A 26,192-nucleotide genomic window follows, 5' to 3' on the forward strand; every position below is an offset into this window, starting at 1 on the left:
CTTTCCTGGCTGTGTGACCTCTGGCGAGCCGGGTTTCTTCTCTTGGCTTCAGGGCTCCTCCCCGGCCTATCTCCTGGCGCCAGGAAGGGGCACAGGTCCCTCAGTGACCCTGTCTGGGGTTCCAACTTGTGGCTGAATTAGACACACGATGCCTGAACTGAAACGCTCCGCTACGATTGCTCCGTGGCCACTGCGAATACACAGACACGCACGTATGCGTATTCACATGCACGCGCACGCAGGCACGCGCGCGCGCGCGCGCGCGGGGCGCCTGATCAACTTCCTGGGCATGAGAGCCGACCGGTGTAGTTACACACACACGCACACACACACACTCAGAAGGGACGGTGTACTTACGCACACACGCGCGCGCGTGCTCGCGCACACACACACACACACACACACACACACACACTCAGAAGGGCCCGGCTTCGTTCCATCTCAGCTGTTGTCAGTTTGAAATCCTTAACAAATTCTGAACAGGAGGCACCACATTTTCATGTTGCACTGAGTCCTGCAAATTGCTTCTCTCAGTCACACTGCGGGGGCACTGAGGGGATGGGTTGCAACCCCATTCTGAAGTTTTCTTGCAGGACTCAGAGGGGCTTTATGTTTTAGCTGGACACAACCATGGGTTGGGGGGGGCGGCGGGAAAGGGTCAGTGGGGCGAGGCTGGCAGGAGGGGAGGGAGGGGAGGAAGGCGAGTGAAGAGAGGGGCAGCCCTGGGCACAGGAAGTGGAAGTTTCTGGCTGCACATTAGGAAAATGTTCTCAGAGTTTTACCCCGTGAGGCAACCAGACCACCCAAGGAAGCTGGGTGAGGTAGTAGAGTCACCATGGAGATGAGGAACAGGGTTTGATAAGAAGGAAGATGCTGGGGAACTAAGGGGACAGACAGCAGCAAGACCCAAAACTGGAGAGGGGTGGGGCAATAGGGGACCCTACCCCCTGGCAATCTGGCTGATACCCTAGGGCGCTGGTGAAGTTGTTCTATTTCCATTTTTCCTTTGGGAGAAGAAAAAGGAAAGGCAAAGCCCCTACGCTCTGCTGGGACAGGCCTGGGAGGACTGTCCCCACCTGGCTGGAGAAGCAGTCCGGGAAACAGGGCCCCTTCGACACTGTCTCCACCTGGAGCTAAGATTGCCCATCTCTGCAGCCAGGTAAAGTGCAGTTAGAGTGAATAGGAGATAAGCCCCTGTCCCCAGGCATGACACCCCAAGGTCACCTCCTCCACGAGGCCCTGCCAAGCCCCAGGAGGCAGAGCTGGTGTGGTGTCCTCTGGGTACCTACAATATTCTGTACACGCTCCCTCAGCAATGATGGCCTAGCTCCTGCTATGTATCTAGTGCTGTACCCACCTTCATTATTACACCAGCACAAGGCTAATTAGCTGCATGACTCTGGTCATGCCACTTGACATAAGTCTCCATTTTCCCATCTGTAAAATAGGGATGATAATAACAGTACTTACCTCACACTAGTTGTAGCAATAATTATATGAGTTACTAAATGTAAAACAAACATAGTGCTTAATAAATCTTATTAATATTATGCTCTTCTAACTAAATTATAATGATTAGTATGCAATGACCCATATGACTATGAGTTCAAGGTGAGGACTTAATCTTAGACTTCGCTGTATCCTCCAGTCCTAGTGGGATACCTGGCAAATAGGGGTGTGCAATAGACATGCAAATGAATGTATTACTGGAGATCGATGATCCCGCCTTCCTTGGCTTCTCTTCCTGCGGCCGACAACCCTTGCTCCTAGGAAGTTCTTCTTGTTGTCTAATTTGAGTTTCTCCCAATGATGTGTTAAGGGCTTAACCTCTGTAAAGAACCTAGTCAGTGCTTAGTTCCAGTCTGGTGCACAACCCATGGGGCCTGTTGATAACAGTGTTCACTCATCTCTTCATCCAGCATCGTCTAGAGAAGGTGAAAGTGAGGTCATCCTCTGAAGGATCCCTTGAAGCACCTACCGTGAAGCTTCAGGTTTCTTTTCGGCCTTTTCCTCTGAGGACAACAGTCTCTGGTTAGGACCTAATGTGCTGCCACAACATCCCTTCCCCACAAGGGCCAGGCCAGGCCTGGCGCATTTCCTGCTATGATGGGAGACAGCTTGGGGGTTGACGGGGAACAGGATGAGCCAGGATAGAAATTGTCCAGTGAGGGGGATGGGGGAGTCCTTCCCACTGAAAAGGGCCAGTAGACAGCCTGGCTGCCCCAGGAGTCATCTGGCACTCAGGAAACACTTGCTGAATTCCTTGGTCAACAAGAGAGGCAGGTGACAGGGGAAAGGGGAAAGAATGTGGAATCTGGAATCAGGGAAGCTGGTTCAATGAGGCCAATACCAAGGTTCTCCCACCACCCACAGTCCCTACAGATCATTCTTTTCTGACTGGCTGCAGTGTGCCCAGCATAGGGCTAGGCATCCCAGAAGGGAGACAAAGGGAGACACAGGGAAGGGTCTGGGCCCTCCAAGAGTTTATAGTGTTGCTGGGGAAGGATTGTTTACTCACAGAGTAGCAACGAAAACCCACATATGTATTCTGCTTTGTGGTTTACAAGTGGCTCCTGCAACCACTATCCCAATTAAGTTCTGAGCTGTGTGTCTAGACTCAAGACTAAAACAGAGGCTCAGAAGGGGGAAAGGGTAAACCAGCATGGCTTCCTGGGACAGAAACGAGGGTGGGATGTTTATGAGACATGAGTAGCTTGCAGAACTGAGCTCGGAGTGGAAAGCACCCAGAGAACACCCCATGTTACGCAGTGGGGGAGGGGGTTCGTCGGCACAGTAGACGGGATTGGCCATTCACCGCAGGGCTGTTAGCAACCCTGAGCTCGCTCCTTGGTGCTGGTGGCATCTCCTCTTTGTTGTGACCATCCAAAACACCCCATGCATTTCCAAACACCCCCGAATGAAAGGTGCTTTCCTCTTCCTGCACTCAATCAGTTGACAAGCAAGGAAACAGATCCAAAGACAGACAAAGGGATCTAACGTCACATAGCAAGTTGATGGCAGTGAGAATGAGGTCTCCTAAACCCCAGGGCAATGCTCTTGCCACCCCACCACATTGATCTTGGGGTTTCTAAAGCAACTTCCCCTGCCCAGCTGATTCCCCTATAGGGGGCACAACCTTATCAGAGATGACGTGGTACCAGCTGTCTTCTCTAAGATTCTAAACACACTAGTTGACACAAAGTTCTCTTGGGTTTTTGCAATTTTCCCAGATTTCCAAACAAGGGAGAGTACTGCAATCAGGATACAAGGTATCTGTCTTCACAAGGCAGCGGGGACACATTCTCTTAGGCTTTGCACAGTCTTACGGGAGAACAATGCTGTAGTTTTCAATACAAGTACTGTTGCTTCATTGTTTTATGTCCCAGCTCCCCTGTTTGTAACAAGCACATTTTCCAGCCTGCCTGGAGGCACAGGAGGGTGTGGAATGGAGGGACGTAGCAGACAGCATGCAAGAAGCTGGAGGGGTGGCCGGGGTGGGCATGGCCCCCTAGACTTGGGGTTCATTTGTAAGAGGAAAGAAAATCCCCAGTGGTTGCTCCCCAAAACTGAGGCTTGCGCAAGGACGAGAACCAGGGAGAGCCAGGACACCCAGAGCATTCTCCGGTGATCCAATTCATGAAGGCAGGGCAGGGAGAGATAAGGGTGAGGGAAGACGACTTTCTTAGAAGTCAGGCGAGAGAAAAGTACACGGGGTTTTTTTAAGCCCTGGGTTAAAAGACCACAGAAGTCAGGGAAAGTCACTCCTGGGTATCATGATACTTCATCTGTGTGGCGTGGGTCTCAGGTTCTGATGGCAAAGAAAGAAGGCCAAGGAAGGAGGAGGCCCAGGAGAGGTCCCTCCCATTCAAAGATGCTAGGTCTGGGAGAACGTGTTTTGGGGCCATCAGAACCAACCTCAAACCAACTCTATGGCTCTGCCTTCTTCTTGTTGAACGAAAGAGGGGGAAATCTGACGGCAATAGCATGTCAAAAGTGTGGGTGCCTAAGCAGAGCAAAGAAGGGGACAGGCCCTGGGGATAGAGTTGGAGTTCTGGGCTGGGCTCTGACCCTCAGTTCTACAGGGGAATCCCTTTGTGAGGGAGTCAGGCTCATCCCAGGCTAAGGGACATCTCTGGCTCTGTGGGGCAAAGTGGCTAAGCTGGGGTAGCCCCCAGTGTCCCTGAATTCCTGTCAGAAGTGTTGCAACAGGTCAGGTGCAGTTGCTCCTTCCGCCCCAGGCAATTAGTCATGACCCTCAGAGAATTTGCACTGGACGGTCAAGAGTTGGGCCTGTGGGAGCTGACCCTCTGTCCATGCCCAGAGCCAGGCGAAGGCCCTCGTGAGCGAAGCATGGTCCAGGGATTGCATAATACGTGTATGCATGTGCTTCTCCCCCACGGCCAAGCCATGCCACCCGCAGGTGGAGAAGTTAAAAGGGACCCAGGCGTCCTAGGCCCAGGCAGGGTAGTCTGAGAACTGCCCGTGAATATGAAGGGACAGAGCCTCTGGAAGCTGGGGAGGACGGGCCCTGGACTCCCTTCTCTCCTCTCTTTCTCCTGAGAGGCAGCATAGACCTCCACGGTCCGGTGCAGTAGCCAACACCCATGTATGACTATTTTCAATTTAAGTTCACTAAAATGAAATCCAATTAAAAATTGAGTTCCTCAACTCCACTAGACACAGTTCAAGGATCAACAGCCGCACATGGCTAGTGGCTACCACAATGGACAGCGCAGATCTAGAGCACGTCCTTCATCACAGGGACGTTGGACAGCACCAGTAACAGCCTCTGGAGGTGAACCTGTGTTTGCTTCCCAGTTCTGCCACTTACTGGCTGTGTGATTTTAAGCAACTTACTTCACCTCTCTCTGTTTCAGTTTCCCCACTGGTAAAGTGCTCAGCCAGTACCTGGCACAAAGTAAATAAGCAACCAGTACGACCCACGAGCCCCTCTGCCTGCCTCTACCATTCACTGAGACCCAGCTCAAGTGCCTCCTCCTACAGGAAGCCTCCAGTCTTCATCCACACATTTATTTATCCAGCCATGTGTCATTCAACCAACATTTGCTGAGCACCCACTATACACCAGGCACTGGGCTTGCTAGGTGGTGAAGCTGCAAAGTCCAATAATGTATGATCCCTCCCCTCAAGGAACGCAGTCCAGTGGGGACATTGACAAGAGTGGACAATTACAAGCCTGAGTGACAAGTACTGGGACCGAGAGGCTTGAGTGTCACAGGGCCACTTCATCAAGCTCTGGTCTCCCCTGACCTGCCAGCATCTTTTCCAGTCCTCATTCCCACCTCTAACTCCACCTAGAAGGGCACCGTTTCTGTGCACGGAGGTGTATGGGTGTGAACTGTCTGCCTTCTCAGACTGGAAGCACCTCAGAGAGGGGACGATGCTGTCCCATTGGGAGAAACCTCCCCAAGGGGAAGAACTATGTGTCTCTCCTCAGACTGGGGAAATCCCTGAGGGGCTGGGTGGGGTGGGGAGCCGAGGGGGCACAGGTGGGAAGGACTAGGGCCGCGTGAGAGCTGCAGGTGTGGCCCACTTTGTGCACAGACCACAGCCCGGAGCCCTGTTTGTTTAGCTGAAGCTCCTGGTCCTGCTGCCTTTAGCCCTTATTTCACTGGATAAAGGGACAGGGTGTGTCTGAGTGCAAAACGGAAGAAACGCCCCTCTATTCAGAGTCACATACCTCCTACCCCCACATCCCAGATGGAAGGTTTCCTCTCACATCAGGATCCAGCAACTCCACTTATCTCCACGGACGAACACACGAAGGAGCCCTCGACTGCCACCTACTCCCACCCCAGCCAGAGGCAGCACACAGACCCCCCAGCCGAAAAGTTTTCAAACTAGGACCTGGTCCCAGCTTCGATCTGAATCCAGTGGGAAAGAGCAGAAGCTGGAAGTTCAGAGCATGTAATAAGAGCTTCTTTTGCCGAGGCAAACACTGCTTTACAAAGGCTTTACAGACCCATTTTACAGAGGAGACTCAGCAAAACCAAGGTCCCTCTGATGCCAAAGTCCCAAATCGTGTCCAATCCACCCCTCTGTCTCTCTAGTTCCCTTCCATTTGGACGTTTGTCACAGTTCATCGAGTTCTGGTGCATCCTTGGTCTCATTTAATTTGATCCTTTTATCAAGCCAGGGAGTGAAGCATTATTTATTCCCATTTTAAGTGAAGAAACGGAGGCTGGGAAATACCGAGCTACTTCACGTCTACTCACAGTTAATAAGCGGCAGAGGCAAAGCCCTGCCAGCTCTCTCTGTTGAACCCAGCTGCACACGGGAGCCTGGAGCGGGGAGCTGGAAGCCCGTGAGCAGGCAGCAGCTTGGCAGCTCGGTCCCTGCAGGCACCAGCGTTGTGCAGCTGGCCCTGGGGTTGAAGGGCCTGGAAGCCGGGGAGGCAGTCGGTCATTCACATATCCCGGAACAATGCAGGGGAATTAGGGCCTGCGGGGAGAGCCCCACCCATCTCATCATCATCAGGTTCTGAGTCCTGCTCTCAGCACCCCCCCAACCAGTGGAACTTTCCAGAACTCAGCTCCCCTCCTCCAAGCCCACCTGGGCAGGCTTGTCGGCCACTGGGAGGTCCTGTTACACCCATGTCGGCAGGCTGCTGAGGTCCCCAATGACTGGTGCCCCGGAGACTCCTGTCTTCTCCATGATGGATCTCTCCAGTCCTCCTGCTGGCTGGTGCCCCAATGACCTACCCTCTTCCCTAACTCCCTACCTATCGGGTTCATCAGATTCGTACAAAGACTAGATGCAAGATCCAGATCTAACATCCCTGCCCAGAAAGAAGCTCTTCCTGAGGTCTAGCCTCACTCCCTCATGCTGCAGTTGGGCTGTACAGAGTTCTGGGCCTTCTCTTAGGGTGTCGTAGCTGTGGGTTCGGGTGTCAGACTGCCCAGAGTTTGTATCTTGGCCCCACTACTTACCAGTTGTTTGACATTGGGCAAGTTACCTTTCCTCTTCGGCTTTAGTTTCTGCATCTCTAACAGGTTATGTAATGGTTCCTCTTACGGGAATTGTGAGGGTTACATGAGACAATTCTTGTGTGTCGGGGGTCGTGGCTGGGCCTCCCAAGTAGCATGAATGCCTGTTAACATCCCTCCCCTCCCCTGCATTCAACCCCTAGAGTCCCTCCTGGAGAAGCAGCACAGTAGGGTCACAACAGAAATAGGGTAAGGAGGCAGAGGGGAGGGGAAGAGAAGGGAGAGGAGGGCGTTCTGGGTGAGCCCTGCCCTTAGGAGACACCAGCTGCTACTTCTCTCTGCTGTTTCCAAGTGAGTGCCACCTGCCCCAGCCCTGATCTTCGCATCCTTTGATCTTCTGATCTCTGGCCAGGGTCCCCCAGCCAAGGCATTCCTGTCTCCCAGGCCTCCTCCAAGGAAGAGCAAAGGGCTGGGCTCCTGCCCCTTCTCCCAGGCTCCTCCCTCCTCCCTGTGGGATGTGTGTGTGCGCGCGTGTGTGTGTGTGTGTGTGTGTGTGTGTGTAACTAGGACTGCCAAAGAAGCCCTGGGACAAGGTATCAGTCATGTTCCCTCTGAGGTACTGCTGTCTGGGGGAGAGGGACATAGAGAAAGGTTGGTCACTGGACTGCCACTGGGCATGGTGGCCTGGGCTGGGCCAGGCAGAGGCACCTCCCGGAATGGTGCCTTCAGCCTCAGTTCCTTGTTCCGAGTGCCCTTGCATGCCGAGCCTCGCTGAGCACTGGAGGAAGCAAATGTGTGCCCATGTATACAGGCAGGGAGGGCCTGTCTGATACAGACCTGTATCCCTGGGGCAAATAATACATTATATGTTAATTAAAAAAAAGATAAGTCTACATCTTAATCTCTGGACATTGTGAATGGGACCATACTTAAGACAAGGGTCACTGTGTGTATAATTAAGAGAAGGATCTTGAAATGAGGAGAGCATCTTGGTTTATCTGAATGGGCCCCAAGTCCAATGACAAGTGCCCTTAATGAGACACACCCAGAGAAGAAGGTGATGTGGAGACACAGGCAGAGATTAGAGTGACGTGGCCACAAGTTAGAAGAGGTGTGTGGTGGATTCTTCCCTAGAGCCTCTGTATTGAGTGGAGCCCTGCCGCCATCTTGATTTTGGACTTCCGGCCTCCAGCACAATTCTCCAGAGAATCAATTCCTGTTGTTTTAAGTCACCCTGTTCATGCTACTTTGTAACAGGAGCCACTGGAAAGTATACAGTAAGTAGTCCGATGGGTCTCAGCATACTGAGGGTCCTTGAGGCCCTACAGCAGGCTTCCGCTGCCCCGGCCCTCTCCTTACCCTCTGCCACTGGCCCCCCACCTGAGATGGTCAGACCAAGCTGATGAGCCATCCCATATTCAGCTAGGAAACTCATTCTCCCCCTGGAGACTCCCCCCGGATCTATGACCCAGCACTTCCACTCCTGGATGTATAACCAACAGAAACACACCCAGACGCTCACCAAACGACCGTACAAAACTCCCCACGGTGGTACTACCCACAATGCCCCCAAACTGGGACGTGTCCAAGGCACGTCAGCAGTAGAATGGGTAGACTGTGCTGTGTTCTCCTGAAGTGAGTCTGCACGGCAATGAGCAAGAGTGAGCCATGCCTGCCAGTAAGGGCGTAGTATGGACGTATACTTCAACACAGCGAGGGAAAGAAGCCATACATAAAATAGCACCCCATTCATATAAGGTGTAAAACAAAGGCAAATGTACCTATGTTGTTAGAAATCATGAGAGTGGTTACCCTTGCGTGGGATGGGCAGGTGGGAGGTACTGCCTAGAAGAAGGCAGGGTGCATGGAGGATTTCTAGGAAGCTGCAGACATTCTGTTTCTTACTCTGGTGCTGATAATGTCAGTGTACACAGCTTGTAAAAATGTAGCTGGCGATAGGTAGTCTTTTCTGTGACATATATTATTCTCCAATAAAAAGTTAATTTTAAAAAAAGAGAGATTCATCCAATAATCTTCCATGAACCTCAAGCTGGCTAAGGGTTCTGGCTCTAACCCTGACTAAGGGTTCCTTCTAGATTCCCATGGCATCTTGCCAATACTTCCCAACTTTTGACCTCATTGAATTGAAATCGGAAGTTCAATCCATGACTCAATATCATCTCATTTATCTCTATACCCCCAGGACATTGCACCAGGCTCTGGTATGTAGTAGGTGCTCAAGAAACACTTACAGATATCTGTTGGCCTGCCCAAAGTCTTTGGTGTTCTCAGACTTCCTTCCCAGAGTTCCCTGGCCATTGACCCCAGCACCCCAGACTGCCACAGGATTCCATGGGGGGACCCACTCCTCCCCACTGCTGCCTTCCTCCTCCTGAGTACCCCCACAACCAGCCTGTGCCTGTCCTCATCCGAGCACTTACAAGGTGGTAACCTTCTGACCCACGAGCCTGAGATTTCTCTTAGCACAGACCACAGGACTCACTCATCTTGGACCTTCAGAGCTCAGGCAAGACCCAGACACTCAAAGGAGGCTGAGAAACCAGGGGCCTCAAGTCGCTGGAGCCCTCTCTCCATCCAAGCCTAGAGGCAAGCACATACCTTTGTTCATCTTAGCTTGTTTGAAACTGGATGGAAATTTTCAAAAGAAGTGTCCTTTAAAAGAAAAAGCAGTAAAAGGAATGGATAGGAAAGACAAAAGCTTCTAAGTAGAAGGGTTTCTATAACAGATGTCTCACTCTAATGAAACCCAAGCCTGGCCACAAGCTGGTGAACTGGCAGCTTAAGAGGCTCCCCAGCGCGGCTCCAGGTTCACTGCAGCCGTCTAGGTTGGATGCCACACCTCTGGCCAGGTAAGGGCCACCACCAAGTCTGGAGGGGGTGGTGCTCCCTCCCAGCATCCTGGCACTCGTTCTCAGGTGAGCACATGTGCTTCGGCCGAAGCTGATTTCTGCTCGGTGCCTCCTGCTTCTGGCCATTCCTTACTGTATTCTTCCTTTCGTTCTTTTCTTCACTCATTCCACCAACACTTTGGAGCACCCCTGTGCAAGGGGCTGGGGTCAGCACCAAGGATACCAAGGTGCATCCGTGGCTGGAGCCCTGCATTCCCAGCCTAGTTTGGGAAACAGACAAGTAACTCAGAGGCTAGAACCCCAGGGGATGAGCCCTGGGGTTGAGCAGGCACACAGAGGGGAGCCTTCTCCCAGAGCTGAGGGACTAGGGAAGGCTTTCCTGAAGAAGAGACATCTCCGTCAGCCCCTTGTATCTGAAATCAAGCTGATGCTTCCCCTGCTTCCCCTGAAGACTGCCCCCCAGAGCTGCGTGCTTCTTGTCTGAACCCATTTCTTAACCACATCCTTGCATTAAAATCACAGTGATGTCCACAGGGCTCTTTCTTAGTGCCCTAGATATAAATCAATGGGGCATCACCTAAGTATAAATGAGATTAAAGCAATTCTGGGTGGGAGGATATGGGGGAGGGGAAGTGGCTGGCCAGAGACTTGGCTGATGGTCTGACTTATTGCAAGGGTAAGCTTTGGGGCAGTGCGTGGCACACTCTGAAATGCACATTCTGGGGCACCTGGGTGGCTCAGTGGGTTAGAGCCTCTACCTTTGGCTCAGGTCATGATCCCAGGATCCTGGGATCGAGCCCCGCATCAGGATCTCTGCTCAGCAGGGAGCCTGCTTCCTCCTCTCTCTCTGCCTACCTCTCTGCCTACTTGTAATCTTTGTCTGTCAAATAAATAAATAAAATCTTAAAAAAAAAAAAAAAGAAATGCACATTCTGACTCAGTAGGCCTGGGGTGGGGCCCGAGCTTCTGCACACTTTAACAGTCCCCAGGGCCGACACTGCTGGTCTGCAGCCCATACCTGGAGTGAAAAGGCTTTGGGAGGTCCAAAGGACTACATAGAATAAATCTTCTTCAAGCAACCCCTCATAAATAGTTTTCCAATCACTTTTTTGGTAAGTATTGACCAGACTGACTCACAGAGATAGATGTCCAGTGGTGGCCCGACCTGGACAAGGCCAAGCAGAGGCTGAAATCTGGCCTTTGCTCTACTCACCAACTCTGCGCCCTTCCCTCATGGTGAGCAGGCTGGTGGCAGCCCCGGGGGGCTGTAGGGCAGGGAGCTGCAGGGCTACGCGGTGCCCCTGTGGAGGGGTGGACAGAGACACTCAGGAGCCCCTCCAGGATCCCTGGGCACTGTGCCCCGTCTCTGCTTCCTGCCTCTGAGCTTGCCTCCGTAGGGTTGGCTCACTTCCTCTTGGAGAAAGTGAAGTGAAACCCAGTCCACCCCCCCGTGAGTTTGAGGCTAACGAAGCAGGGGTAGCTGCTGGCTCTCTCCCCTCTGACTAGAACAGGAAGGAAACTTAGGGATATCACAACAGGAAGGACGAGGGACACCAGGAAGAACTTCCTAGGGATCACATTTTGAAGGGCCACGCTAAAGCAAGTGGTGGGGAGTGAAGGACTTGGTCTGCCCGTGCGGGGCTTCTAGCTTGGGTTAGGGCCAAACCTCAGGAGGGCCCCCAGGGCAAGCTTCTGAGTCTCCAAACCTTTCCCCTTTGCTACACTCTTTACCCCTTGCCCCCTACGGGCTCCAGGACTGTCCATCAGCACCGGGCACACCAGGGTTCTAGGGGTTAGCCCAGGTATTTCCTGACCCCGAGCCCCACCCCCAACGGGTCCCCCGGGGCCCCGCAGCATGGTGCCTCTGCACCCCCATACCAATCTGGAGGGTGAGGCTAATACTTTCTGGCAGGTAGAGGCAGGACAGGCAGAGGGGGAGGCGGCACCCTGGGCTTCTGCATTCAGCTCAGGGGAGCCAGCAATGAAGCGAGGGTTGGCGTGGCGTCGGCTGGCGGGGGGGTGGGCATTCCTCTTTCCACTGGCTGCACATAGTTAATGGGGGGCCTTGTTCTGGCTGGGCACGCAGCCCTGGAGGTGCTGGTGATGGCCGTGCCTTGTCCCAGCCCCTGGGATCTCAAGTCTCACTGAGTGAAATCGCAAATCTCTGGGGATCCTGACACCTCCCTCAATCCCGTCTCAACGTGGCCTCGCTCATGCTCCTTCTCTTCCCTCTGCCTCTTCATTTATACACGATCATTTATCTTTATAATATCCTGGGATCAGGAACTGCCAGCCTGACAGGAGACAGGCCCAGAGAGATCAGAAAACTTGCCCAAAGGTCCTCAGCACGTTGGTGGCAAAGACAGAATTCTAGCCCAGGGTCTCCCTGGTTCCTGTTCCACTGAACAGAGAGCAGACCTCCTGCTCGGGTGGGCCCTGTGCCCGTGGAGTCTCTGACAGAATTGGAGGAGGGGACCTATTGACAGTCCCCTCTCCCCTTTCTTCCAGAACGAGCAGCCCCTCGCTGCACGGTAGCCAGAGGGTGTGAGAGCGGAGCCAGCAAGTTTCTGCAGGTGGGTTGGAGGATCTTGTGAGGGGCCTCGCACAGGGCACGAAATCTTTGTCTCCCAGCCTGGACCAGCCACTGTGGCTGCTATGTAGAAAACTGTTGGTATAATACAGAGTGTCGAGCACAGCTGTACCTGCAAGGGAGTACACACTCAGTAAAAGTCGGTCAGTTGAGTAAATGAATGAATAATAATAGTTAACAGCCGTCGAGGTTACTATGCATCAAACACTGTTCTAAGCCTTTTCTATACAGTAACTCATTCAGCCCTCCCGACAGCCCTGGGAGGGGGCTCTCATTATGGTCCCTGTCATTTCCAGGTGAGGAAATTAAGGCACCAAAGAGTAAATCCTCCCCCAAAGACTGATGAAAGGCCCAGCCAGGATCAGAGCCCTGGAGGGGCAGCTCCAGAGCTCATGCACTTAACCGCTCTGCCGTTCTCGGGAAAACTGGAACGCGACACAACTCACACAGAGGCCCTCCCATTCAAGCAAAGACCTGGCCCCCCAGAGTTACCCCAAGATTCAAGTGTGCCCTGTGCCTCACCTTGGCACAGCGCACCCCATAACCCTTGTCCCCTCTGGATGTTATGCTTAGGCCGAGGAGCGCCCCCAGCCCAGTGATACCGGTATCACTGGCCGGTGTCCCTTCCAGCTCCGGGGCCACATCAGGTGCGTCTGGACACAAGCTGCCTCTTCTACCCGCTGCCATCTCTCAGGAGACCCCTCCTCCCATCCATGGCTGCCCTCGTCCCCCTCTAGCAGAACTGTAAGAACAGAAGCCACGTAACTGCCATGTTAGGAATCAGAGGACAGAGAAGGGGTCTCATTTGAATCTATGACCACTCGGAATGGGAGATGGGAGGCCGGTCAAGAGGTTTCCTCATTCTACAAACCAGAAATACGAGGCTCAGAGAGGTGAAGAGCCGGGCAATTTACAAGACCCAGAGCAAAACAAAAACGTGAGGCCGCTCGTTTAAAAGTGATGAGAATTGTCAGATGGCGAGAGCAGACAGCATTCACCCAAGCACGGGGCCGTGTGGAGGCGGAGGTGTCATGTCTGTGAAGGAGGTCTAAGGGGTGAGCCCAAGTCACCCAGCTCAAAAGGGCAGAAGCTGGTCACTGTGCTGGGAGACCTGGGGTCCAGTCCCGGCTGAGAAGCGAGCTGGCTCCCGGCTCGGGGCTCTCCCAGGTCTGCCCCCAGGTAGATGAGGGCGGGAGCCCAGGCCCTGTCCCAATTCTTGTTCTCTCTTGCTTTTGTCCTAGACAATAGTCCCCTTCCTTTCTTCTCTCCTCCCAGCCTCCTAATCGGCTCTGTCCACCACAAAGGCAGTGGATTAGTTTACGGCCCCTTCCTGCCTCAACCTTCACAATCCCTGGACACTCGATCCACTTCCCCTTCCTCAGACACCCCCACCCTTGGGCTGCCCCAGATCTGGAGCTGAGGGGGAGGGAGAAAGACAGAATGCATAGTCCTCTGGTGTTGGTGGCCCTGTTCAGAGTGCCCCCTGCAGGCAGAGGCTGGTACGTGGGTGCGCACGTGCGTGTGTGTGTGTGTGTGTGCACGCGCGTGCGCGCGCACAAACACATGTGCCCATGTGTTTGAAGTGTGGGGGGGGGTGTCTAATGAGGTCCTAAGAGGAAGGGAACCTACCTGGAGCACAGATTCTGCCTTCAGGAAGCTCCCAGTCTGAAGCCTTAGTTCTGGCCTTTCCCCTGAGAGCTCTGACTTCTAATGCAAAGAGGCACCACTCCTGCCCCCAGTCTGAATCTGATGAGGTGGGTGGACAGACAGATGGACACACACACAACCTCCACAGACATGGGTATGCAGTCCTACTTGATATTTCTGCAGCAGCGGGGCGGCGGCAGGTAATGGAAATAACATCCTCTGTGTGCTAAGCATTCATCCAAGGGGGACTTTGCTTAACACAACCATTTCATCGGGGAGAGATGATGATTCTGTTTTGCAAGTGAGTGTCCATCTAGGGCTTCTAGCACCCACTCCCGTGGTTTTTCCCTTGCACAATTGCCTCTCCAGGAATTTCTGCATCGGTGGCATCGGTTAGCATGAGCTCTCCTTCCTCCGAGCACCTGCCCGCCCGCCCGCCCGCCATTCCTCATCTAGAACTGCCTGGTGCAGGTCACACTCTCCGCAAAGTGTCACCGTTCTTTGTGTGCTTGTCTTATCTCCCTCTCCGAGCCCCCGGGGACAGAGGAAAGAGCATGGGCTTCGGAGTGCCCAAGCTTACCTCTAACCTTGGCTGTCCCCCTGCACCGGGTGTCCCCCTCCCTGTCTGAGACGGGGAGGAAGGATGGGACGGTGCTGGTCCATGAGGGTGGACACACGAGAAAGGCTTCAGCACGGTGCCCTCAAACGGATGTTTGCTCCCCACACAGCTTGAAGTTTAAGTGGCATGATCGCTGACCATTAACAAAGGGGAAGGGGAGAGCGCTGCATGAACTAGAGGGAGAGGTGTTATCAGGATGCTAACAACGCCTTATAGCAACTGCCCTTGAACCCAGGGTTAAACACACTCTACCCCCAGAGCTATCCCCACTGAACAGCATGATCCTATATGCCAAGGAACATGAAACAAATTGGAACAGACCCCGGGACCTGGGGGAAAGAATCCTTAGTCTGGGTCAACCTAAGGGAAGGCTTCCTTCCTACAGGAGGTGTTAAAAGCCCCTTAGCGGCTGCTGGGTTGGCCTGTTTCCCAGGAGTCAGTGGTGACTCAGGTCAGGGGACCATTCAAACTAGCCAATCAAACAGGGAGGTGGAATAAAGCTCAGACAGTCTTGATCCTCTGTGGGCCACTAGAGCAAGCACCCCCTCCCTGCCCTGCGGTGACCCTGGCGATGTACGGGGCTGAGGAGGTAGATGGGGATGGTGATGGCACCTTCTTTGCACCACCACTCCTCCCCTCTTCCCCCTTCAGTAGTCCCTCTGCCTTGGCTTTGGGCCTAGGGACCATGTCCAAATCCCTAACACGAGTGCAATGAAAGGCACTCAACACCGTCCTCCCATCCGCCTGTCTGGACACTCTCAGGGACACCCCCACCTCCTTCAGCGCCTCCAAGGGCAAAGAGGAGGGGACAGTGGCAGGGAGCGAGGATGAGAGCTGTGTTCTAGATCCAACCCTCTGGGTTCATTCCCAGCTCAGCCCTAGACTGGCGGACTTGCATCGGTAAGACGCAGGGCGTCTTTGTGCCTGCCTCAGTTTCTCCTTGCAAGTGCTTCTCCTTCCAAGGGAGACTAGAGTGAGTAATGACCATAGCTCCCGCGGATCGGGCACGTGCCGGGTGCCAAGCACGCTGCCAAATTCCAAACGTCCTTCAAAGAGCTTGATATTCTTATGCCCATTTTGAAGCTAAGGCAGTAGAGGCTCAGAGAGGTGAAGAATCCGGGAGGGCCATCCAGCGAGTCAGTGCTGGAGTTGAGATCTGGACTGTGCAGTCAGGCTGCGAACTCAAGCCTCTTCCTCTGAAGGAGTGCTTCCAGGTGTGGCTGGGAGATAGATAGACAGAGATGGAGAGGGAGAGAGAGAGGGTCTCAGGCCCTAGGGGGCCGGATGCTGCCTGGGGTTGGCTAGATGCCTTTGGCTGGGAGCAGCCTAGCTGATTTATCCCAGCTGCTAAACACCTTGAGTCTGTTTTTATTTTTTAAATGTGTGGCCTGAGGTGAAAAAGGCCGAGAGCCTGCTCTGGCACATCCTGCCTCGAGGAGTGAGACGGAAAGTCTGCGGTGAGGAAGGAACAGAGCCCCAGGGTGCTCTGTGTTCAAGACTCCTGCTTTCCCTTCTCCTGGAGGGCCTTCCCTGTCTGCCCCCTGTCTGAATCCCCTGGTCCTTCAGGACTCAGGACAGGGTCTCCCCAGGCCGTCATGGTCCTCCCTGTCCTCAAAGTGCTCCTGACCTCACTGCTGGTCCTCCAGGGACACTCCCCACGACCTTCTGGTATGGGGAGCCAACTCTTCCTGCCTCCTCTGACATCCCCCTCCCCATCCTGACCGCCTCGCAGGGGACCCAGCACCATCCCTTCAAGCCGTCCACACAGAGGAGCTCCCAGAGACCCTGCTGGCTGATGGGATAGATACGAAACCATGGACACTTCTTGAGAAAGACAAGAAACTGGAAACAGACTTTAAGGGACTGCTCTGCCTGAGGGTTTAACGTGCCCAGAGTCTTGCCCATTCGCTCAGAGCTCCAAATCCCCAGCTCTGATCCTCCTGAGTGGCAGTGGTTGGGGTGAAATCTGGCTACTGGCTGGCGGTCTCAGGCCTCAGTTTCCTCATCCGTAGGATGGGGATAACACCAGTCCCCCTCTCCCAGGGTTTCTGCGAGAGGATGCGAGGAGAGTTACCCAAATGCAGTTACTGCCAGCTAGTACCCACTGCAGGTTAAGGCAGGGAGGCCCTCTCAATGGCTTTTTCCTGGGGATGTCTGTTGGGCCCTAAGGATGACCTTCTTGACAACCTGGTTTCTTCCTTGAAGAAAACCTACAGTCTCGGGAATGAAAATGTCAACTAGGAAGGCATCCCCACCATGCACGAGAGCAGACAGGAGATAGGAAACTGGACGTGAGGTGCTTCCCTGGCCCCAGCCTTGGATTTTGTATCTCACACAATTCATCAGAGGGAGCCCCGATGCCCCAGGGCTGAGGAAAGTCAAGATACAGGCCTTCCTTCTTAGCCCCGGAGGACTTAGCTTCCTTCTTAGCTCCCAGACGACACCTCGGCGGCTCTGGATGTGCCCTGTCTCGGAGGAGCCGGGCCCAGCCCCCACCTGCCCGCTGCCAGCCCGCCCGTGGCCTGCTCTGGCATGGCTCCGGGGGGGCGCAGTGCCAACCCCTGAGCCCTACCCGCTACCCTCCCCCCATGTCCTTTCGCTGCTTCCAAAATAACTCTGCTCCCTGCCCAAGTTTGGCCTCTTGGGTGTTTTTCTCCTCCTGAGACCTGTTCTCCCATGTCTGAAGGGCGGGAGGAAAGACCTGAATTGTCATTAGAAATTGGAGACCACCCCCTTTTTTTTTTAGCAAGGAACTAGTTAGCACAAAGGGGCTCCCGCAACCCTGAGAGCCCCTGAGTCCGTGAGCCCGTTTCAGTTTGGCTAAAAGAAGGCATCATTTCCCACATGAAAAAGGAGAATTGGAGATTTCTCCCCCACCCCCGTCTCTTATACCTTCCCAAAGCCCCCAGTGGGACTCCTTGCCTTGGCCTTGCCCCCAACGGAGTGAGTTACTAGCCTAAGGTCACACAGCCCGTTAGGGATGGACTCAGAGGAGAATCCTTATGGGCCCCTAAGGGCATGTCCCCAGGCAGAAATCCCAGTTGCCACCCCACACACCTTCTTTTCCTCAGGCTGTACCAGAGAAGGCTCTAGTTCCACAGAACTCCCGCTTCTGGGGAGAAGCTGGACTCTGCAGACAAGAGTGACTTGAAAGCCTCAACTTTGCCGCTGGGGAAGTCTTGCACCAGGTGTCAGGCCAGGGCTCATCTCCTCACGAGTGGGGAGGATCGCTTCCTCCATCCTCCCCGGGGCTGGGAGCTCAGGAGCTGACTGGGCTCCATGAAGGGCCCAAGTCCCTGAAGGGCAGTGGAGGGTGGGGGGCCTTATTAGTACGGAAGGAGGGAGCGAGGGAGGCAGGTGGGCAGGTGATCTGAGGGGCTCTAGAAGATCACACCTTACAGCCCCACCCTGTCCCAAGTGGCTCTGTTCTTCTCTTTCTGGGCCTCAGCAGATCATTTGCAGGTGAAAAGATGGAGAAAAGCCATAAAAATCGTCACCATTTGAAAGTGGGTCTGGGAGCGCCTGAGTGGCTCAGTGGGTTAAAGCCTCTGCCTTCGGCTCAGGTCATGATCCCGGGGTCCTGGGATCGAGCCCCGCATCGGGCTCTCTGCTCCGTGGGGAGCCTGCTTCCTCCTCTCTCTTTGCCTGCCTCTCTGCCTAGTTGTGATTTCTCTCTGTCAAATAAATAAAATATTTTAAAAAAGAAGAAGAAGAAAGTGGGTCTGAACAGGAAAGACACCATGCAGCGCCCGGTCCCGGGCCCCGTCCGTCCCTTAGCCTGGTGGGCACGGGGCAGTGCGGGAAGCGGGCTGCAGCTCGTGTGGGGCCATCAAGGTTGAGAGCCCACGGCACAGGGGAAGGCAGGGTTGAGCAGGGGGTGGGCTGGGGGCCAACTCTGCTCAGAGCCAGGCCTTCCTCTCCTCCGCCAACAGCCCCACCCGGCCGCGCCCAGCACCCGCTGCTGCCAGAGCCCAGAGGTTTCCTTTTTCTTTTGCCTAGGGTTGTTTCCTGCCTTTCCTTTGAACTGGGGTGTGGGCTCCTCCACGCACTCACCCTCCTCCAGCGACCCCCCAGGACTGCCCTCTGATGGGCCCGTCCCCCCAGGCTGCCCTTTGGAGGAAGGCTGGCACCCCGTTTCCTGGAATCACGCTCCCCGGCTTCGACCTTCTCCTCTCTGTCCTGGTCTGAGCGCCGTCCGGATCCTCCCCCTTCCCTCAGTCCCTTCCTCTACTGCCCACCTCCGCCAAGCAGTTCTCCCTGGAGGCTTTCTCCATCCTGCCTCACGGGAGCGGGCTCAGGGCTGATTTCTCCCTGCCTCTCCCACTCTAGTGTTTCCAGGAAATGTGTAGACACTGAGGTCCACAGAAGTATGGGAGCTTGCCTCACAGCAACGGAGGGACCGAGGATTAGAACACACAGACCCCGAGTTCCAGGAAGGCAGAGATGCTCAGGCTCTTCAAATCTACCAGAAAGGGAAACTGAGGCCTGAGCCAGGAAGGATAGCCTTGGAGGTGAGACAGGAGACCAGGCACACTGAGCTCCTGGGTTCATCCTGCCCAAGGCCAGCTCTCATCCGCTGAAGTGGCTTGTTCATGCTTCTCCACTTCTTCCTGTGCTAGGCAAGGCCCATCGGGACATGTTGGGAGCAGCCTGACTAGGACTGCCCGGAAGGGCGGCCCCTCTCTTAGCCCCCGAAGCAGTGGGTGATGGAGACAGATGCTCGGGGCCAAGTACAAGTGTAGGGGCCTCGGGCCTTTTACAACTTGCCTCCCAAGAAGGCTTTTCTCCCACCACCCGCTCCTGATATGGCTGGACATTGGGAGCAAAATGAGGAAGACAGAGTAACCACCCAGATTCTCCCACTCGGGGACACGTCTGAGGCTTAGCCAACCAGTGTTTGCTGTCTGGGCATTCCTGTCCCTTCACTGTGTGTACGTGAGGTAGAATACAGCAAGAGGCATCATGTCTTCGTGTCACCATCAGACCGGGATGCCCCAGAGCTCTGCCTCCTCCAGATGGGTTCCCAGGACAGTCCCTCCTCAGGAAGAAGGTCCAAACCCCACGGAGCCTCATGGCAACTCAGTTTGGGAGAAGACTTCAAAAAATGAGAGACACTTGAAAGATTGTGGGTATTTCAAATCTGACCTCCCAAACTTGATCAAACAGAGCTGGCGTTGGGCCCCAAAAGAATCATAATTTTTGGACTCAGGTGTCCAAGCAGAGGGTGGCAGTTGAGTATATAGTAGACTTTCTGGTCTTTGCTAGAACCAAGATGGAGGAAGGTAGAGGTGTGTGCATCGTGAGAGGTCACTGGCTAGAAGGAGGGAGCCTCACCTTCCCAGGGTGAGGAGGCAGATGTGAAGTAATTTTGACTGGTGTGGGTCCAGGATCCCCAGGTATCTTCTGGAGTCCATCGTTCCTTGGTGCCTTCTATGGTTCAATCTATGGCCCCTTCTAAGAATCTTCAGGTACCCTCAGGCCTGCCACTTCCTGTACACCCAAGTGCTTTAATCTTATCTTTCACCTTTTCCACCCAGTGTCAGGAAGATGTAAGTGTCCCCTCCCCTCCCACCGCCACCCCCACTGTCAACCAACTCCTTGGACCCCAGGGCCCCCGAACAACCAAGCATTGACCAAGACAAGACAAGCATCTGCACATGACTCCCTAACACACGCCTCTCTTCTTCCTGCCACAGACCATTCCCTTTGGGTTCATTTTATCTGAAGATTTTATTTATTTATTTGAGAGAAGAGTTGGTGGAGGCGGGGAGAAACAGAGGAAGAGGGACATGCCGACTCCATGCTGAGCGCAGAGCCCCATGTGGGGCCCAAGATCATGACCTGAGCCAAAATTAGGACTTCAACGCTCAACTGACTGAGCCAGCCAGGTGCCCCGCCCCTGAGTTCCATACCCACCCGTGGACTCAATTTCCCTCCTGTGTGAAGTGTCCTGGGGGCTTGTTCCCACCTCCACTGCACACCCAACAGCAGGCACGATAATAATAGCCCCTATTTTACATCATCCATTGGGTGTCAGGCACTGTGCTGGGGACTTCTTACAGACATATTATCTCATTTAATCCTCCCTGCTACCCGCTTCTCTCTGTACGCAAATGATGAGCCCAGTGCTCAGAGGAGTTCAGTGACTCAGTCAGTAGGTGGCAAAGCTGGGAAGGAACCAGGGTTTGGGGGCCCAGACAGAGAGGCCCTGCTGGTTCCATCATCAATCTGCACCGTCCTCCACTAGGGCTGGACTCCTCGAGGCGGGGCCAGACTGGGCATTGCCTGACATTGCTGAGAAGGAAGGGAGCCCCATGACCTCCCTGCCCTCACTCTTCTCAGTGACAAACCCTCATTCCTGAGAGGCAAAGGAAGAAGGCTCAGGCCAGCTGCCCCCAGCAGAGACCCCTTCATCTACTACCCACATGGGACCCATCCGCAGCCCAGGGCAGTGGCCGTGGTTCTCTACCACCTTCCTCCAGCATTCCAGAGCCCACCACTAAATCTCCCACATTGCCTCAGGACCCTACTCCGTCTCCTCCCCTCTCCCACAGGTCTGAGTCTTGGGAGAGAGAGCCTTCCTTCATTTCCATGGACCCACAAGACAAATTCAGAAGGTGCCAACTCCACTGAACCCAAATGCAGACCTCACAGCTCCATGGAACTGTGACAAGGCGGTGGAAAACCTCCCATCAGCGTGGATGCTGGGACGCTTGGATTCCAAAGGTGGCATCATACCTCTCTTTCCCCAAGTTCTTCCAGAAAAAAGGTCCGTCTGGAAAAACAGGTCCTGAGAAAGGAGGTTGGAGCACCCAATCTCTGGAAGGCCCCATCCCCGCCCCCATGCAACCCAGAAAAAGGCCCTTCCTTCTGCTCCCCTGGAGAAAGACAGATGCCATTGCCAAACACTTTCTAGTCCCAGAACCCTGCCTTCAAATGAAGCCATGTCAAATACTCCCAAGATATAAAATGGCTAAAAGTGGGGCTGCCCTAGCTGTTGCAGACGTGGGGGCCAGGGCCAGTCCTCCCCTGGCAGCTGTGGGAGACACCCTCCTAGCCCCTCAAGGGACTCACAGGGTTTACCCCTGCCTTCACCTCTTGGGCTCTGAAGGATTCAGTTTGCCCTTTTGGAATATGAACACTATTTTCTCCTCTCACTCTCTGCCCTGGTCCCCAGCCTGTGCCTCTTGAAGTCGAGAGGGACATCCAGCTAGGGACAGAAGGACTGGGAGGGGAGCTCCATGAAGTGTTGCAGTTCAGGGCCCTCCACAGGCCGCCAGGACAGCCCCACAGCTGATTGTGCTGATCCCATCTAGCTCAACAGACACCTGCCAGACTCCTGTGAAAACTCGCCCAGCCCCTCTTCCTCAGGGCTCCCAGGTCCTGGAGCCCCAGAGCCTGTCCCTGGGACAGATGGTCCCAGACTTTCCCACCTGAGCTTCTCTGAGAAAAGGTGAAGGAGCCTGGGCAGGGCTGGGGGCCAGGGGTGGGGGTGGGGGTGCAGATTTCCTCCACAGAGCTGAGGCGGGGGTGGGGTTAGATGGTCTGGAATGCGCTCTCACAGCCTCCTCTTGCCCAGGTGGGAGCAGGGAGTGCCCCCAGCCTCAGGCTCTGAAGGGGAAGCTCCTCTGAGCCTTCCTTGGGCCAGCTGTCCCCAATAGGGTCCCCTTCACAAGTCCATCTCACCCCAACTCAGCTCTAAAAATGGTTCTCTGGTTTTCAGCCTCGGCGCCTGCCCACAAATTAGTGTCTCCAACACGGCCTCTTGGGACATGACTTCAGGGAGGCCCCTGGGGGAGCTGGGAGGCCTCAGCAGAGGGAGATGGTGCTGGCAGGGGCGCTTTTGGAGAAGCCAAGAGTGATCAAGGCCCCTCTCTCAGCTTCTGGGATAACCCTCACACACACACACCCCCACCAACCAGGCCACCCAGCCTCTGTGTGACAGCTCTGCTCTCCTTGCCATGCAGAGGAGCAATCTCTGCACCCCACTGGAGGCCTTCCTCTCTCTGTCTCCGAATCAGTCAGCTCATGCTCAGCCTCGGTCCTGGGCACTGCTGCACCAGGGAGAAAACAGCAAGAGGAGGGCAGGCCAGCCCCCGGGCCCTCCAGCTTCACGGTCCAGACACCCACCTCTTACCAAGTCCGACCTTCCACAGTGAACCCACAGACAGGGGCCACTGAGAATCCAAGGGAAGCCCAGCCTCACCACTTGTCTGATCCCCAGTCTCAGATTCCCCCTCCCCGTACCCCTCCCACCCGGCCCGCCTGACCCCTGTCCCGCTGCAGTCCACTTGGAAGGGGAAGAGCCCTCCCCGGATGCCCATGCCTCCCGGCAGCAGCCTAGCAGGTGTCCTACCCGGAGGAGGCCGGGGCTGGGCGCTAGCGGGCGGCCAGGCGGGAGCAGGGAGGGGCGTGCGGGCCGGTACTCACAGGTAAGCCGTCAGGGGGTCCAGGTCCCTGGGCACGGCGGAGAGCCCAAGCTCCGAGCAGTCGGCCGACAGCATGATGCCGTCCTCCTGGCAGTGGCAGGGGGCCGGGCAGGCGGCGGACGCGGGGCCGGGCTGGGGGGCGCCGCCAGCGCACGGGGAGGCGCACAGCGCGGCGCACAGCCACAGCGCCCGCAGTCCGGGCGGGCTGGGCATCTTGGCGGCCAGAGCACCTGGCGGACCGACCGGCGGACGGGCGAGCGCTCCGGCGCGGTGGCGGCCGCTGCTCGCCTCTGGGTCCCGCGGCCGGGCCGGCGGGCTGCGCCGTCGGTGGGGACCGCCCCGCGGGCTCTGCTGGGTGTCTGCGGCGGCGGCGGCGGCGGCAGCGCGGGGACCGTGCAGTCAGAGAGGGGCAGGCATTGTTGAGTGATCTTCGTTATTCAGTTTCACAGGCTGGGCTTGGCAAGGGAGGGAGACACAGGCGGAGGAGGAGTCAAGGAAACTTTCTGCGCTGTGGCTCGCTCCCCTTCCCTCCTTCCTTCCGAGCTGGCAGGAATTTCATCCAGGAAAGAAAAAAAAAAAGCAAAGAAACTCTAAGAGAGTGAGCAGAGATGGCATATCAGGGACCTGCTCTTGCACTTGTTTGGAAACCATGGGATGTCCCAGGACCTAGGCTTGCGGGCTGGGAACCCTCTTGCCTGCGGGGTCAGCTACGGGTCCCAGGGACTTTGAGGAGGCTTTCTGGAAGCAACCTTAAGAGTTCCCAGGGGCCCCCAACCCCTCTACCACATTTTCCACAGAGACCCAAGAGGGAAGTGATTTGTTCCATGTCACATGGCTTGGGCGGGGGGGATCCCCAGAACTGGAATTCAGGGTCTGTCCTTGTCGTCGTGTCTCCTGGGGGAGGGAAGTGAGGAGTTGTCCTGAAAGGGGTCAGGTAGTGAAAGGTTCCACCTTATGCAAGGAGGGGGGCAGTGGGCAGAAAGGAAGGGCCTTCTCACTGAGCCCCCAGGGCCCTGCCACCAAAGAAAGCGCGCATTTCCACGCACTGAATGTACTTTGCACGCATGCAGCCCCACTCAGGTCCAAGGCCCTGGGATCAACTGGATCCTGTCCTGGGGACCAAACGAGGTAGACACTAAGCTGGGCTGAGTTATCAGAGGCTTCCTGAAAGTCCGCGGGTGGGCGCCACCTGGAGTCCAATGCTGCAACTGCAGCCCAGCCGCCCTAAGGCTGAGCTGGGGCCCGGTAGGTGGGCGGGTGGATCCTGGTGGGTCCCAGGGCCTTGACAAGCAGGGCAGACGGTGGCTGAGGGGGGCATCAAGTCTCTACTCTCTTCTTAGACCAGACTGGGCTGGCCGTGCTTCCTTCATGTAGCCTTTTGCTTTCTCTGTTCTCTCCCACGCTGAACCAGAGCCCAGGCTCAGTATGGCGCTAGAGCCTGCCCTGTCTCTCATTTGGGCTTTACCTTCCCATGGCCCAACCAGAGAGTATCCCCAAAGCCTGGATACTCAGAGGCAGCCATTATTCCTTCCACCCCATACCTCCAGACCCCTTCATACCTCACATCAACCGCCCCGCAATCCCGTTCTTTGCCACTGCTGCTAACACCCAAGGTCCCCAGGTCAGCCAGCAGACCCTGACCCCAGGCTCCAGTTGGGGCCATGGCCCTGAATGGGGCTGAGCCCCCTAGGAAGGCCAGAGAAGGTCCTGCACGGATGATCCTGGCTCTCATTACCAGAAAAGACCCAGAAATGCAAGCCGCCCCTGCCTTCCCAGATCAGCCTCTGCTTCCGGTCTCACTCATCCATAGCTTGGCTCCATTCCCCTGCCTGTTTGCAGCTCCCGCTGCTCCAGTGTGAGGGGCCCAGACTGGAAAAACCATGCTTGAGCCCTGTTTCAACCTCAGCAGCAGTCCTTCATGGCGGGTTTGGGGGCTCAGAGCTAGTCTCCAGCCCGCAAATTTGAGGGTCATGATGGGGCCAACCTCTGGGACTCCTAACGAAGTTTAGAAGAGGCCATGACCTCCATTCCCCCTGGGGAGCACCAGAGCCTAACCTCATCCTGGGAAGGATCCTGATGGAGCAGAGAGCCCTTCCTCTCTGTTCCCCTTCTCCAACCAGGCCTGAGAAAGGCCCTCTCTCACTGCTGACCCCTCATACTTTACTAGGAGCTCAGGTTGGCCAGTGAGAGCTCTGCCTCCTCTTCCATTTGGGGATCTAACTGCGTTTCAGGGCCTCCCACTCTGATTTGTCCAGGCTCTCTCTGTGCCCCGACCCCCACCCCGGGGCCTTCCACCAGGGACAACTGATGTAGAGTATCAGTCACCTTGCTGTTCAACATTGTGCTGTCTAGTCTGGGAGTCAGACAGGAGCTCATGAGGCCATATCATGTCATGTTGTGCAGTCCAGTCCTACAGGGTGGGACAGACTGCTTTCTCCCAGGTCCTCAACCCCACCCTGTTTTCTGTTTCTCCTCCTGGTTGTCCTCCCTTCCAAAATTCCCTCCCTGCTTTCTCTCCTCCCTCCCTCCTATGGCGGAGGGGAGAAAGGAGGGGGCGAAGGAGCAGAGAAAACTTGGCCACTCTGGCCTGAGCAGCCGCCTCCCATGAAGCAGCAAAGCCCCCAGCTCCTGCCTTCATCGCTGCAGTGCCTGTGCCCTGGGGGCAGTGGAGAGGGGTTGAGGGCGACCCTGGGGACACTGGCAGGTAGAGACGGCTGGGGATGGCAGGAGAAGGCAAGCAAACGCAAGAAGGAAACACCATTGGTCCCACTGCATACAGGGGTGGGAGGTGGGGCAGGAGAACCCTGAGTAACCAGGGCTCTGAATCTGGGGCACCCCAAGACTCTAGAGACTCAAGTCTAAGGCCATTGGAAAACTGGAAGATGAGGCAGCAGGGTCTGCTCCCCAGGAAAAGCCATCAGCATGCAGGCTGCGGGTCAGACCCTCAGCCAGACCCTATCCTGCTCAGGGTTGCCCACCAGGCCCTCCCATTGGGCCCCGTGTCACACAAGTCTTCGAGGCCATTTCTTTCCTCTATGGAGGGTGGACAGACAGAACACATTCAGTCTCAGACTTGACCACATTCTTTAT

General features: G+C 55.4%; 1 protein-coding gene across 1 annotated transcript in view; it reads right to left on the reverse strand.

The window, feature by feature from the left end:
* Positions 1 to 23,315, reverse strand: part of LGR6 (leucine rich repeat containing G protein-coupled receptor 6) — a 117,222-nt gene extending 93,907 nt beyond the window's left edge. The window contains exon 1 of the mRNA XM_045983082.1: positions 23,104 to 23,315. Within this exon, the coding sequence (XP_045839038.1) occupies positions 23,104 to 23,315 (212 nt within the window). The remainder of the gene's footprint in view (positions 1 to 23,103) is intronic.
* Between the last annotated feature and the right edge of the window lie 2,877 nt (positions 23,316 to 26,192).

This window comes from Meles meles, chromosome 17, assembly GCF_922984935.1.
Source record: "Meles meles chromosome 17, mMelMel3.1 paternal haplotype, whole genome shotgun sequence".
NCBI classification, from domain to species: domain Eukaryota; kingdom Metazoa; phylum Chordata; class Mammalia; order Carnivora; family Mustelidae; genus Meles; species Meles meles.